This window comes from Candoia aspera, chromosome 2 (genome assembly GCF_035149785.1).
Source record: "Candoia aspera isolate rCanAsp1 chromosome 2, rCanAsp1.hap2, whole genome shotgun sequence".
Classification (NCBI taxonomy): domain Eukaryota; kingdom Metazoa; phylum Chordata; class Lepidosauria; order Squamata; family Boidae; genus Candoia; species Candoia aspera.
This window is the reverse complement of record NC_086154.1, coordinates 99,000,350-99,015,590: the sequence shown is the minus strand read 5'-3', so window position 1 is coordinate 99,015,590 and position 15,241 is coordinate 99,000,350. Positions and strand designations below refer to the sequence as shown.

General features: G+C 44.2%; 1 protein-coding gene across 2 annotated transcripts in view; it reads left to right on the top strand.

Annotated features, from left to right (window-relative positions):
• Nucleotides 1-15,241, top strand: part of RETN (resistin) — a 31,696-nt gene that overhangs the window by 3,599 nt on the left and 12,856 nt on the right. Inside the window, exons 3-4 of one of the 2 annotated variants that reach the window (XM_063296494.1) lie at nt 11,894-11,971; nt 12,246-12,475. The exons of the other annotated variant lie outside the window; for it this stretch is intronic. Coding sequence (XP_063152564.1) covers nt 11,894-11,971; nt 12,246-12,382 — 215 coding nt within the window. The 3' untranslated portion in view covers nt 12,383-12,475. Of the gene's footprint in view, nt 1-11,893; nt 11,972-12,245; nt 12,476-15,241 lie in introns of those variants that run through there. 2 annotated transcript variants of the gene reach the window in all.

The following is a 15,241-nucleotide window of genomic DNA, read 5'->3' as shown; positions in this document are numbered from 1 at the left end:
ATTATTATATTTACTGGATTGTGATCTGAAAAAGTTTTTGGTAAAATTTCAGCTTTAGAGATTTTATTTGCTAAATCCTTTGAAATCCAGATCATGTCTAACCTTGAAAAAGATTTAAATCTTTCTGAATAGAATGTATAATCCTTCGCTAATCCATTTTTATGTCTCCAGGAATCCACCAATGTTAAATGTTCCATTAATTCAAAAAATGATTTTGGGAGTTTCCCTTGTTTATGTTTAATTTGTTTTTCTGATTTCCTATCTAACAATGGTATTGTAACCCCATTCCAATCCCCCATCAATATCCAGCTTGTGTATGTATACATTGACAATTCCTCCATTAGTTTCACATAGAAATTATTTCTATTTTCATGTGGGGCATATACACCTACTACAATCTTTTTAATCCCTTGTATTTCTAAGTTGATCCCTATGTATCTTCCTTGTTCGTCCAAAAGTAATAAATTTGGCTTCAAATAAGGTTTCACATATAATACAATTCCATTTATTTTCTTCTCATTAGCTGTTACAAATTCTTTTCCTAAATTTTTGTTCACTAAATATTTTACCTCTTTTTTTTAATATGCGTTCCTTGCAAACAAATAACATCATGATTTAACTTTTTTAAATAATGAAAAAAAAATTCCTTTTTTGTGGAGCATTAGCTCCATTTATATTCCAAGTTGTATATTTTATTACCATCACGCCAGTAACTCCTCGTATTCCTTAGAATTTGTAGCTAACTCCTCTCTCTGTATCTTTTTCTCTTTTGTCTTATTTTGTTCTAGTTCCTCTCTGTGTCTTTCCAGGAAATCTTTTACTTTATGTATTGAATTTAATTTGTACCTTCTTTCTTGAAAAGTAAAACTCACCCCCTCTAATTTTTCCCAACGGAATGGAATATTATTTCTTTTCAATATCTCTGTCAGACCTGCATAGTCTTTTCTTTTTCTCAATATTCTTATAGGTATCTCCTTAAGTACAATTATATCTTTCTCTTTAATTCTAATCCTATTTTCAAAATGTGCCTGCAAGATCATATCTTTTGTTTTTCTCCTGGAAAATTCAATTAGAACATCTCTAGGTTTTTGATGGATATGTGCATATTTTGAATTTATGCGGAACATCTTTTCTATCTCTTCTGCCATCCTATCCTCTTCCCAATTTATTAAGTTTGCTAATGTTTGTATTATTGTTTCCTCCATTTCTTCCTCCTTCCCCTCTGGTATGCCTCTAAATCTTAAGCTATACTGTTTATCTCTTAATTCTAACAATGCTATTCTATCTAGTTCATCTTCTCTTACTATTTCTAATTCTTCCACCCCTTTCAGTCACTTTTTTAATTTCTCCATTTTCTCATTCATCTTTTCTAATTTTTGTTCCAATTTCTTTTCAAAGTCCTCAAAACTTTTTTCCAACATTAGATCCACATTTTGAAGAATTGTCTGGGAAGTCTTCAAAGAAAATTCTTCGAACAGAGCACGTATTCCGTCGTTTTCTCCTGACCCCAAACCTCTTCTATTTAGCTTTCTAGTATTCATGTTTCCTTAAGTTCATACAATATTTAAGTCAAGTTTTTATGTTTTGTATATCAACCACAATGTAAGGAAAAAGTCAAATCAAGTCACTAGAAAATGGCTCCTTTATATTAATAAATAAGTCCAATCCCTGTTTATTGTAGTAGTCCTTTAAATCCCTTCATAATTCTAGCAAATGTCTCGAAATAATGAAACTCACCAAGAGCCTCTGTGTCTCTATAGCTATGATTAGCCTCTTCTCCTCTTTAGTTCTGTAAATGATTCATTAAGGAGGTGAGGTGGTCGATGGTATTGTCTTGTAAATCAAGAAGTTCAGTCGCGGCTCCTACAGCTTGAAACTAGCGCTTCCCAGCTGATTGCCTGCTTCACTAAAAACGTGAGCCGACTGCTCTCTTCAAAAATCAGCTGTCCGGAAGACACATTAGCCTTTTGTTTGCTGCTTCTTCACCCGAAGTTGCTTTTCGACCCTTTTAATTATCTGGAGCGACTTTTAACACCGCACTGAGAGTTTTAGCTGGTAGAGCTCCGCTAAAACTCAGCGTGTCGCCATTTTCTCCTCACTGGAAAACCAGATTTGTGGCAACCCTGTGTTGAGCAAGCCTATTGGTGCCATTTTCCCAACAGCATTTGCTCACTTAAGTGTTTCTGTTTTAGTTTTTGGTAATTTTAGCAATATTTCAAACTTTTTCATTATTAATCAGATGATTAGCAATTTTTAGCAATAAGATATTTTTTCATTAAGGTGTGTACATTGTTTTTTTAGATATAATGCTATTGCACATTTAATAGACTACAGTATAGTGCAAACATAACTTTTATATGCACTGGGATACTAAAACATTTGTGTGACTCGCTTTATTGTGATATTTGCTTTATTGTGGGTTTGGTTCCAGATCACCACAATCTCCAAGGTATGCCTGTACTAGATGGTAACCAAGAGTTACAATGTATAGCCTCTCCAACTCTTGGCTGCCACCTAGTGGTCAAGAGGTAAAAAACTGACTGTTTTTTTCAAGAAATGTTTTTTTTTTTTAAGTTCAATCAGTTGATGGAATGACAAGAAAGAAAGAGAAAAAAAGAAAAAAAAATGCAGTGCCCAGAGTAACCACAGTGTTGTGCATGCCAACTGTAGGAGGTTTTTACTGTGGTGGATTATGTTGGATAGGGCAAAAATTTGCAGCCAAGGAAATCACCAATCGTGGCCCTTAGACTGCTGCACACTAAAGTGGTATGAACAATGGCGCATCACAAAGACTTGTCTAGGGTATATGATAAGGACATGCTGTGGGGGCAGCAAGATTTAGGGAAGCACGGTTTCCTCTCAGTTCCAAATTTATCTGGACCCTTAGTCCGTTTGTAGCTTTCTAAAATCAAAATTTTACAAGTTTTGTTGTTTATTAAAAATTTTTTTTTTTTTTAAGTTCTTAAACTTGTAGTTAAAATTTTCTTTCATTAATGATTGAAGGAAATTCACTCGGTGCTGTCAAACTTGTCAATTCAAAGGTTCTAATAGCTGAAAAGCATTTAACAAGCAATTTCAGAAAGTGATTAGAAAAGGAAGTATGCAAACTTAGTGTCCTTTCAAAGGCGCTGACCGTGGTTTTAGCAAAATGGCTCCCAGAGCTCTAAACCTGCTGGAGACCACTGTCTTGCGGTCTCCTCGCAAGGAGCAGCTATGAGCACTTGTGGACAATCTCAAGTCCTTTCCTTGTCTGGAGAGGAATTATCAAAGAGCCAGCCTACTCACTGGCTCTTCATTCTGCTGCAGGTTTTTTTGCTGAGCTGTCTTCAGTCTGCCATTTCTTCCTCTGGAAGTCCATGAGAGATAGATTTTTTTAAAGATTTTTTTATCCTGCCTTTACTATTTTTATAAATAACTCAAGGCGGCTAACATACCTAATACTCCTCCCTCCTCCTCTTTTCCCCACAATAACCCAGTGAGGTGAATTGGGCTGAGAGAGAGGGACTGGCCCAAGGTCACCCAGCCGGCTTTCATGCCTAAGGCGGGACTAGAACTCACAGTCTCCTGGTTTCTAGCCCAGCACCTTAACCACTAGACCAAACTGGCAAACAATTATATTAGAAAAAAGTATAAAAAGAAGATCAAGAATCCATTTCACCTACTTGTAATAGACAGTTATTTCCCTCTTATTTTATGCCTTTCAGATAGATTTGGCTAATAGTTAAATGTTGATGCAGACATTTTAATGCTTTGATTATGTGAATGCTACGCCAATCTTTTAGATGATATTTTTATATTGTTTTATATATTTTAATTTGCAATAAATTTATGTTTTAGTTTAAAAAAAAGAAACACATTTTGCATACCCCACCATATGATCCAACCCAATGGAAATTTAATGGTATATTTCAATAATTATATGTCTGGTAACTGCTAAACGAATGGCTTAGCTAACACAGAGTCATGCAAGAGAGGGGAAAAAACATACAGAGCGATCCCTCACCCTAAATTACAGCATGTCTCCAACGACAGGCAGAGTTTCCTCAGTGCATGTTTAGCAGACTCTGAGCTCCTTAAACTCCATTCACATATGGTTGCTGCAGAGCCATTATGAGAACATTTAATTTTGAATTCAGTCTCACCCATTCAGAAAGCTTTATTCCCATAATGTGCATGATTTGACAATAAACATTTATTCTGATAGAGTAGAGCCTTGCATTGGTGATTTCATGTAAAATCATAGGTTGTATAAATACTTGCTTTAAGCATGACCCTGTAAATAAATGAAAGATGCAATGGACTGGGCGATTGTGTATATTATGTGTTCAACTATCTCTGTACAGATGAATTGTTATTAATAGGCAGTTATCTAGAGTTTGCTTCAGTCAGAACCATACTGCAGAATTTTTAACGTAGGCACATTGATTATGGTTTCCTTCTCTCCCTCTCTCCCCTTCTCCCCAAAAGGTTTGTTAGAGACAATAATGTGGCACACCAGAAGTGAAATAGGCCCTATCCTTCTCAAACTGGAGAGGGGATTGGGAAATAGCAGCATTTAACTTTCTGGCTTTCATGTAGGAACAGAAGAGGCATCTTCTACCTTTTGTACCAGCGATACGCTGGCATTTTCAGAAAGTGTAATCAGTGAAACGTTCATCATGGGGCAGGGCGGGGGGGAGGTGTCATTTACAAATTGTTTATGCCAGATGAGTTATCAAACACTGATTTCACAGAAGGACATCCTGGGATTTCTAAAAGACAAATGATCATCCATCAACCTGAATGGAAGTCCAGTGTGGGATCTGAAGCCCAAACACAGGCCCATTTCTTTGAAATTATATTCCTGTCTCTTAATCTAATGTTACCTCCCATACAACGCTCTTCCCTTGTGTCTCCATTTTATCCATACACCCCCAGCACACAGGATTAATTCATCTCTGTTACTTGCTTTCCTTCCTTTTCATGGTCCATTCTTCTCTCTCTCTCACACACACTCACACTCACACTCACATCACATCACCTCACCTCACATCACATCACAGCTAACATAGAGCCTCTTCACCTGTCCTCTCGTGATTAAACCTCACTTTGTTGTCTGGAACCTTCCCCACCTTTAATCCTGATGTTTGTTTCCTTTTACCCTGTGGGGTTGCCCTTGTCCCATCCTCAGTCACCCTGCTTCCTCTTTCCAGATCCTTCACACATCTCCAGCTCAACTCTCTGCCAATTTCCTGGCCAGTATCCCCAGCCTTCCCCATCACCAGGCAACACAAATTGTCCATTTGTTCATTTCTTCCCAGCCCACCTACCCCTCATGCCAAAGCTGGGATCCCTTCAAAGAGAATTGCTGCCATTCAGCCCCTCGGCATCTTTCCTTTCCGGAAAGATCTCTGGGTCCATGTGGTGCCTAGAGCATTCAGGCAGAGAAATATAGCAGGCTCCTAGAGACCAATACTGTACTTTAAAAGGTTCCCACTGCTTTTAAAAAGGTTAAAATGTTAAGTTCCACAAGTTGAAAAAAGCTTTATGGGTATAGGGGTGGGTGGTAGCTGAAGAAATTGTGCTTACAGGAAGGAACCATGTGTGATGATTGCCTTAATCCAAATAAAACTCCCAGACTCAGAATCTTGATTCAGGTTCTCGGTTTATTTAGAAAAGAGTGCAAACAGGTAAAAAGCTGAGAATGAGGAAAGCGCGCCTAAACTCAAACTAAATAGCGTCTTTGCAAACATCACCCCACCCCTTCCCTCACAAACAGCCCTCCCCACATTCCCAGGTGCTCCTAACGAACTCTGCTGATCAACGGGCTAAAAGACCTTGACATTTAAGAGATAGCCGAAACACATTCCTCCCTGCACAATCCAGCCCGTCTCCTGTAGAAGGTTCCCAGCAGCACCCTCCCAGCCAGTACACGTATCGGCACCATGGCAAGCGAACCGTTACGATGTAGCAACACCGGAACGATGAACATGACATACCACCCCCCCAAAAGAAATTCAAGCAGAGGGCTTGGAACGATAAGCAGTGTGAAAAGCTCTAAGCAAATCAGGGGCAAGAACATCTCGTGCAGCAACCCATTCAGGATGGGGAAAATGCTTCCATCGAACAAGGTATTGAAGAGATCCCCGCAGCCGGCGAGAGTTGAGCACCTCCTTAACCTTGAAATGTTGCTGCCCATCGATCATGATCGGTGGAGGGGGAGGTGAGTGGGGATGCCAACGTGATGAATCCTGAGCGGGCTTTAGCAAGCTGCATTGAAAAACAGGGTGCAAACGCTTCAAATTATGAGGCAAATCCAAACGAACAGTCACAGAATTAATCACAGCAGTAACAGGAAAGGGTCCAATAAACTTAGGAGCCAGCTTCTTTGAGGGCTGAGGTGACTTTAGAAACTTCGTTGAGAGGTAGACCAAATCCCCCACCCGAAAAGCTGGCTGTTGGCGCCGGTGGCGATCAGCCTGTCATTTATAGGCAGCTTGAGCTTCCCAAAGAGCGGTTCGAATAACGGGCCATGAAGCAGCAAGCTTAGAGCCCCAATCACAGGCGGCAACAGTGGGTGCGGCCAGTTGAGGAAAATCCCAACCTGAAACAATGCGAAAGGGGGTCTGCCCAGTGCTTTGGTGAACTGCATTATTGTAAGCCACTTCAGCAAAAGGGAGCAAGTCAACCCAGTCATCCTGATGATAATTTATGTAGGAGCGAAGAAATTGCTCCAAAGTGGCATTAAGGACCTCAGTGGATCCGACAGTCTGGGGATGCCAAGCAGTAGACAGCGCCTGCTCAGTGCCAATGAGCTTCAAAAAAGCCCGCCAAAACTTCGAGGTAAATTGTGTGCCCCTATCGGTCACCAAACGAGAGGGGCAGCCGTGTGGCCTGTACACATGTACCAAAAACAGTTTAGCCAGCTGTTGCGCCGAAGGAATAGAACCACAGGGCACAAAATGAGCTTGCTTCGAAAAGTAGTCCTTGACCACCCAAATGACAGTTTTCTTCTGACTCGGAGGTAAATCCACAATGAAATCCATGGAAATCACATCCCAGGGGTGTGCAGGGTCAGCTACTGGCTGCAGCAGCCCTTGTGGCTTACCCACTGCCCGTTTAGACATAGCACAGACAGGACAAGAAGCCACATAGGCTTTGACATCCTTCCGCAGGGTGGGCCACCAGAACTGCCTACGAACCAAATGGAGGGACTTCAAAAAGCCAAAGTGGCCCGCCTGCTTACTGTCATGAGACCGAGACAGTGTAGCAGAACACTGAGAGTCAGGTACATAGAGATGGCCCTTAAACCAAGTGAGATCGTGCTCTATGGACACCTTTTCAGGATTAGCAAGAAGCCAGGGATCGGACTTCAGCGCAGCCAAAAAATCAGAGCGGAACGCTGTTGACAGTGGAGGCTGTCTCCGAACAGGAGGGGAGGGAGGCGACTGGTGGCCACGAGCGCGACTACACGTAAGAGCCACCAACCCCAATTGTGGTCCCGATAACACAGTGCCAATAACATCGGAGACCGGACCCTCGTCCTGTGGCAATCTGGACAGGGCATCAGCCAAAAAATTCTTCTTCCCAGGGAAACGGCTGAAAAACTGAGCCCACCGAATCTGCTTCGGGCTGAGGCGCCTGGGAGTCCGGAGTGCCTCGAGGTTGCGATGATCAGTCCAAACCTCAAAAGGGGAAGAAGCCTCCTCCAACAAATGCCTCCAAGCCTCTAAGGCTGCTTTAACAGCAAAAGCCTCCTTCTCCCAAACATGCCAGCATCTCTCCGACTCTGAAAACTTGCGCGAGAGATAGGCACAAGGCTTCAAAAACCCAGAGGGATCCCTTTGCAACAAAATAGCTCCAATCGAAAAATCAGAAGCATCAACTTGCACCACGAACGGAAGGTCCGGGTCAAGGTGAGCGAGCACCGGCTCCTCAGTAAACAGAGCCTTGAGCCGATCAAAGGCAGCTTGACAGTCAGGAGTCCAGTTGAGCACAGCCCCCGGGTTTTTTACCTTACGAGTCTCCCGTAACCCCTTAGTTCGTAACAAATCAGTAAGGGGGAGGGCAATTTCAGCAAACCCCCTGACAAACGAGCGGTAAAAATTGGTGAACCCGAGGAAACTTTGAAGTTGCTGCCTGGTTCTGGGGCGCTCCCAATTAAGTACGGCTTGAACCTTAACAGGATCCATCTCAATGCCTTTAACGGAGATCCTGTAACCGAGGTAATCCAGGGATGATTTGTGGAACTCACACTTAGAAAGCTTCGCATAAAGCTTGGCGTGCCAAAGCTTTGTGAGAACCTGTTTAAGAAGCCGTTCATGTTCCTCCAGTGATTTAGTATAAATGAGAACGTCATCCAAATACACCAATACCCCCTTAAACAAATGTTCATGTAAAACCTCATTAATCAGTTGCATAAAGACCCCCAGAGCACCTGCCAGACCAAATGGCAGAACCTTATATTGGAAAGACCCCAATGGGCAATTAAAAGCCGTTTTCCATTCATCCCCCTCCCTAATGCGAATGCGATAGTAAGCCTCGCGAAGATCCAACTTGGAAAACACTCTGCCCGTGGACAGATGTGCAAGCATGTCCCTGACGAGGGGCAGAGGGTACTTGTTGGAAAGGGAGGCGGAATTCAACCCATGATAATCCGTACAAAGTCTCAGGCTGCCATCCTTCTTCTCCCGAAATAAGACGGGAGCCCCGACCGGCGAGTTTGCCGGTTCAATGAAGCCACGAGCGAGGTTCTTGTCAATGAACTCTCTCAAAGCGGAAAGTTCCTTCTTAGTCATGGGGTAGATCTTAGGCTTGGGCAAGGGGATGTCTGGCAGAAGTTTGATGGAACAGTCCGTCTTGCGATGGGGGGGTAACTGGTCGGCCTCCTCCTCCCCAAAAACATCAGCAAACTCGGAATATACAGCAGGGAGACCCTCCAAAGGGGATGGGGAAGTCAGAGCGGGAACTACTTCAGCCCTCCTGGTGGTCGGAGGCATGGTGTGACTCAGAAGAGGCGCTTGATAGAAGCCATCCTCGAAAGTAATGGAGCGGGACCGCCAGTTGATGTAGGGATTATGAGAGGCGAACCAGGGAACACCCAAAACCACCAAAGGGTTCCCCACTGGGGTAACGATGAACTGAATGAGCTCGAAATGGGATCCCATACGCAAAGCCACTTCTCCAGTAAAGTGGGTTGCTGGCCCACCCCCCACAGTGGAGCCATCAAGCTGCTGAAAGATTAGCGGCTTGGGGAGGGGAAAGCACAGTAAATCCAACTCCTTGACCAAGTCAGGATGGATTAAGCATCTGGAACAGCTGGAGTCCAGCAAAGCCCAGACCTCGACAGATCTGGATTGAAATCCCAAGTCGATTTTGACAGCTAGGATAGGGCAATCAGCACTCACCATTTTAGAGACGCGCCCGGATTCTACCACCCGCCCTGCGGTGCCGTTTAAGACAGGTGGAAGTCGTTTCCCGCCGGTTGTTCGAGTTCTCCCAACACGTCACCTGGAGTGTAAATGTCTTCCTCTTCTGCGGTGGCCAACGCTCCCGTCAGTTGCCTCGGGGGGTTGGCAGGCTTTCTTGGCGGCTTTTGCGGTGCTTTGCTGGGGCGTTCCAGAGCCTTGGCTTTAGGGCAGTTGATGGCGCGGTGACCAGGCTTTCCACAAGTGATACATTGCCCTTGGGCAAAACGGCGGCGCCGTTCCTCATCCCATCGCGCAGTCAACGGCAGCGCCGGAGCACGGGTAGCGGAGGCAGGCCGGTCTTCTTTTGTGGCCATAATGAAAGTGCGCTGCGCATGTTCTGCTTTACCAGCAAGGCAAATCCAGTCATGCAAAGAGTTTGGATCATCACGTCCAAGCGCCCAGCGCAAGACTTCGCGATTGAGGCCATCCTTAAAGCGATCAATCAGGGTGGCCTCTGACCATTCAGGAACTTTACCCGCCAGAACCTTAAATTCAAGGGCATAATCAGCAACAGTCTGCTGCCCTTGCACCAGTTGTTTCAAAGCGTCCTTAGCTCTTTCCTTGGCTAAGGGGTCCTCAAAATAGCGCTTAAGCGCAGCTAAAAAGGTATCGAAAGTGGCCAGCGCTGGCACCCCAATCTCCCAGAGTTGCACATACCAGTCAGCAGCCCTGCCCTTTAGCTTTGTTGCCACGGCAGCTATTTTCTCTTCTTCCGAAGGGAAGAGGTGCCCATGGCGCCTCATGAAATTAGCGGCATTGGTAAGGAAGAAGGACAGGTTAGCAGGGTCGTCATCAAACTTAACCGGGAAGTCCCGGGGAGGACCCCCAGCCGGAGGAACTCCAAGAGATGGCCAACTAGGCGCAACACCTATAGGAGTGGAACCCTGGGGACCCAATGGAAAGTCCCGTGGTGTAGTGCGACTGTCAGCCCCCTGTGATGGGGAAGGCGGGAGGCTAGGCTGCCTAATTGCTGCGGGACCACGGACAATTTTTACGATGTCCCCCAAGGCAGCAGACATGGAACAGAGAACGTGTTCCATGGATTCAATCTTGGATTCCAAGACCCTGATTCTGTCCGGTGTAGCGGAATCCTCGAGCACCACCCCCTCTGGCTGTGGGCTTCTCAATCCCCCGGGGTGCACCTCCGACGGGGTGTCTGGCCAGCGGAGCTTCCATGTGCTACGGGATGTGCCGCCCCGGGGATCTACCAAGGAATCCCACAGGAATTGCTCCTGACCCGTCACGTCATCCGGGGGAGGGGGAATCCACTTTTTAGATCCCGCGGTCGAAGAAGAATCGCCCGATGGAGGTGTAGCTTGGGCAGGGACAGGGCTTGGGTCCCGGCTCGGGAAAGTTGATTCTGGCAGCTGTTCCACCTCCTCCTCAAACTCCACAGGATCCTTTCCGCCTTCAGCCATCGCTAAATCCCCTTTCGCAAGAAAATTTTCCGGTAAAGAGTAGTGAGGTCGGTTGATACAATGATTCTCAGCTTTATGTGATGATTGCCTTAATCCAGATAAAACTCCCAGACTCAGAATCTTGATTCAGGTTCTCGGTTTATTTAGAAAAGCGTGCAAACAGGTAAAAAGCTGAGAATGAGGAAAGCGTGCCTAAACTCAAACTAAATAGCATCTTTGCAAACATCACCCCACCCCCTCCCTCACAGACAGCCCTCCCCACATTCCCAGGTGCTCCTGACGAGCTCTGCTGATCAACAGGCTAAAAGACCTTGACATTTCAGAGATAGCCGAAACACGTTCCTCCCTGCACAATCCAGCCCGTCTCCTGTAGAAGGTTCCCAGCAGCACCCTCCCAGCCAGGACACGTATCGGCACCATGGCAAGCGAACCGTTACGATGTAGCAACACCGGAACGGTGAACATGACACTATGTGACCCATGCCAAAATGGAGCTTCTGAGTAGGGAAAGACTGAGAAATCTGTTCAGTTTTTCATGTGATTTCTCAGATGGAGAAATCTGCTCAGTACTTTATGTGATGACTAGTTTCCCTTGACGTTCACTATTTTTTGTTCATAACTGTCCTCTTGTTGTTTATTCGTTTAGTCGCTTCCGACTCTTAGTGACTTCATGGACCAGCCCACACCAGAGCTTCCTGTCAGTCGTCAACACTCCCAGTCCCCCAATAAAAATATTTTATGCCTTAGGTTTTTCTTCCACTCTGTTTTGGGGACCTCCAGGTTTCCTCTCTTCTCTTTTATCCATGGTAAAACATGCTAAGTTTGATGATGAGGTAGTTATTGTTTTCTGGACATGAATATGCTGAATATACGGTATCCCTGCTTTCCTGAGAACGAAAGCTAAGTATGAGCAAAGCAGATGACAGCAAAACAAATGACAGCAAAGCAGAAATAGTAGCAGAAATAAGGAATCCTGTTAGAGTAAGGATGCATGTGTTAATAATAACCACTGGTCTCATTTTCCAGTGTCTTCATTGCTGATGACGGCCCAGCTGGTTTGCCAAGATGTGTTTGCTCGCGGTGCTGAGGCCGCTTGTCCTTCAGGTGAGAAACTAATAACTTGCTGGGAGAGGTCAGGAGTTAAGAGAAGAGCATTAAGTGGAAAAACACTCCATCAAATCCCTTTAGCTGAAATCTGCTTGCATGGTGCACACATGGGTACAAAATGCAAACTAAGCTAGGCTGCTGAAGGAATCTAACTGGTCTGCTTAGCTTGGTAATTATCATAGTTGTTCCAAGCATTCAACTGAACTGATGCCAGATCTGCATAACCTCCATCTTTTCTAACATTCTCCTGTTTTCTTTTTTTCCCTCCTAGGTTTTATACCCACTGGATGTGGCTGTGGAATGGGTTGTGGATCTTGGGATATTCGTGGGAACTCAGTTTGCCACTGCCAATGTGCCCGTATTGACTGGACTTCTTCCCGGTGCTGCAAAGTCGCTGTTGCTGGTTGATGGCTCCTAAGCTGCTTTGATGGCAGGTTGATGGCTCCAACCCACTGTCAGTTGGCTCCAGTTCCTATGCTCAATAAAAGTATGAATCAATAATTTTATGAACTGTCCTCTACTTACATTTCCATCCAGTATGCAGCTGGAATCTGATAGCCAGATACGAGATATTAGGAAATTGCTGGTTGCTGAATTAAGTGTGTGTGTATGTGTGTGTATGCTGTTGCCCCAAACTGGAAGCAAGTGCTGGTTCCTTTAACCTGTTGCAACCCTCTTGCACTATAGAATGACAAAAGTCACTTTTGCTTGCTAAAAAGTTTCTCCCATATTATTATTATGGCTGGAAAAGGGAATGATCTAAATGGCTTGGTTTCAAAATTGCAAAGTGGTGTCACAGCTCACATGCATATATCAGACTTCATCTTGATAATTGGTTTGATGTTCATATTGCCTGCATGTAATCCAAAAGCAGGAAGGAGGCTTCTTCTCAAATGCTGTTTGACTATACTTTCTCTATTTTTTTTTACAGCTATATTCTCTCTATTACAGTGATTTACTGTTACCTCACTGAGAGATGGAACATTTTGTGTGTGTGCCTGTTATCCCAGGTATGCAGACATTTCATCAGATAACTCAAAATCACCACTTCTAAAACGGGAAAAAACTGTACACTGACTTCCTATCCATAAATAGCACACACATTAATTATTCCAACAACCTTTGGAATGCGTATAGAAGGACAGTTGGAGTCATACCAGTTTTTCTCACTTGGGATTTTTATACACTTCCAGCATAATGTGTGAAATAATCAGTTTGGGTACGAACACTACCCAGGAGAAGTATGTCATGTTATTAGATGGAGTGGTGTTTTCACAATTTATGCTGAATGTGTGTAGAAGCAGTGTCAGAGTCCTGATTCTGTTCCCTTCTGGATGTATAAATATTGTAGTGTGTGAAAGACTCGGCTAGCAGGCCGAAGTATAGTACGGATGTAGCAAAAGCTTTGTGTCTATGGGCACTTTCACACAAGGATTCCGTGCTGCTTTGAAAGCAGGTTTCAGTCTCTCTGATCCCACTATGGCAGCAGAGTTGGAGAGTTAAGTCAGTTTATTTCCAGTCAACTGTTTGTACTTGAAAGCATTGTAAATATAGGGAGTGTGTGTGTCTGTGTGGTGTTTGAGTAAAAATGGTGTCAATGTGAAGGAAATGCCTTCAAACATATTACAGGTAGTCCTTGCTTATCAACCGTTCGTTTAATGACAGTCCGAAGTTACAACAACCTCGGAAGAAGTGCTTTATGACATGTACTCACACTTTTGACTGTCGCAAAACGTTGCACCACCCCTGCAGTCATGTGATCACAATTCAGGCACTTGGCGGCTGGCTTGCATTTATGACCAGTTGCAGCATCCTGTGATCACATGATTGCAATTTGTGAGCTTTTTTGCCAGTTTCCGGCAAAAGAATGTCCATTGGGGAAGCTAGATTCACTTAACTACCTGTGATTCACTTAATGACCACTGTAAAGATGGTCATAAAATTGGGTCTGGTCATGTGGTGACTCACTGAGTGACCGCACTGCTTAACAACCAGTTTTCCAGTCCCTATTGTGGTTATTAAGTGAGGACTTCCTGTAATGCATGGCTAGGTAACCTGGCTCATATAAAGGCCTTTACTCCTTTCTCCAAGGTTTGTGAAATAACCATATGGGAGGATGGAAACAGGTGGCTGCTTCCCTGGGTTTAGGAACAGCAGCAAACAGTGTTCTGCAACTAGGAGGGATGGTCTGCTAAGCCTTTTCTACCCTTTTCAGTGGCTCTCTCAAGATTGCTGCTTCCTCAGCACTGTTAGCAGAGGGTGATCATAATAGTGAAGAGGGAAAGGCTCATAATTAACATACTATGGAGCATGTTACACCCAGCTTGCCCTCTTTCAGCACACAATGAGCTTGTCAGTTAGGAGAAATAGCCTCACTCTGTAGGGATTAAATTAAGCATTTTGCCCATCAGCAGTGGTCTTGACTGGAAACCCCAGATTAGGAATTAGGTCTGAGTGCCACATACCAATCCATAGGGAGGGGCAAAACAAGGCAAGATGGAGGCACCTGCAAAGAGATGGGGCTTGGCTTGTGCTGCTGCAACTACCATGGTGCCTGTTTGACCTTGCCCCTAAGTGCTGCTATTGCTGAATGTTGCATAGCCAACAAGACACAAACAGAGATAAATGATCCCCGTTCCTTTCACTGACACTATGCTGATTACAATATAGCAAACATACTAAGATCTTATGCAGATGATTCTTACGTGATTCTTATGTCATCCACATACATCTTATGTGGGTGATTCTTATATTTCCATACATATGCATCAAGCTATTCCATATGGGGTTAAGCACATTATGCAGAGTAGAGAAAAGGAGTAAGAACTAGTGAGCCAAAGAAATTGAAGGCATGAGGTAAGGAAAAAAGAAAAGGAAACATAGCTAAAACCAGTTTACAACAACCCCATGGACTCTGCCTCCTCATACCCTACTATTCTTGCAAACCATTCTTGCTTCTATCACAGCCATACACCACTTCATACATTGCCTTTTGTTCTTCAGATTTCTCACCTCTTTCTTTGTGGAGACCTTGTTACAAGAAATAAGATAGATGAATGGAATTTGAACAGGGTGAAAGATGGGGATGTGCAGAGGTGGGTGAAAAACAAGAAAGCAACCAGAACAGGTCTGTGTAACAGCTAGCAGAGATTAGAACTGCATGTGGCAACCCATCAGGATCAGACAAGGACTGGAAGACAGCAACCAGAGGTAAGTTAACAGCCATCTTGCAGCAGGACATGGAACGATAGGAAAAAGGCTGATGTG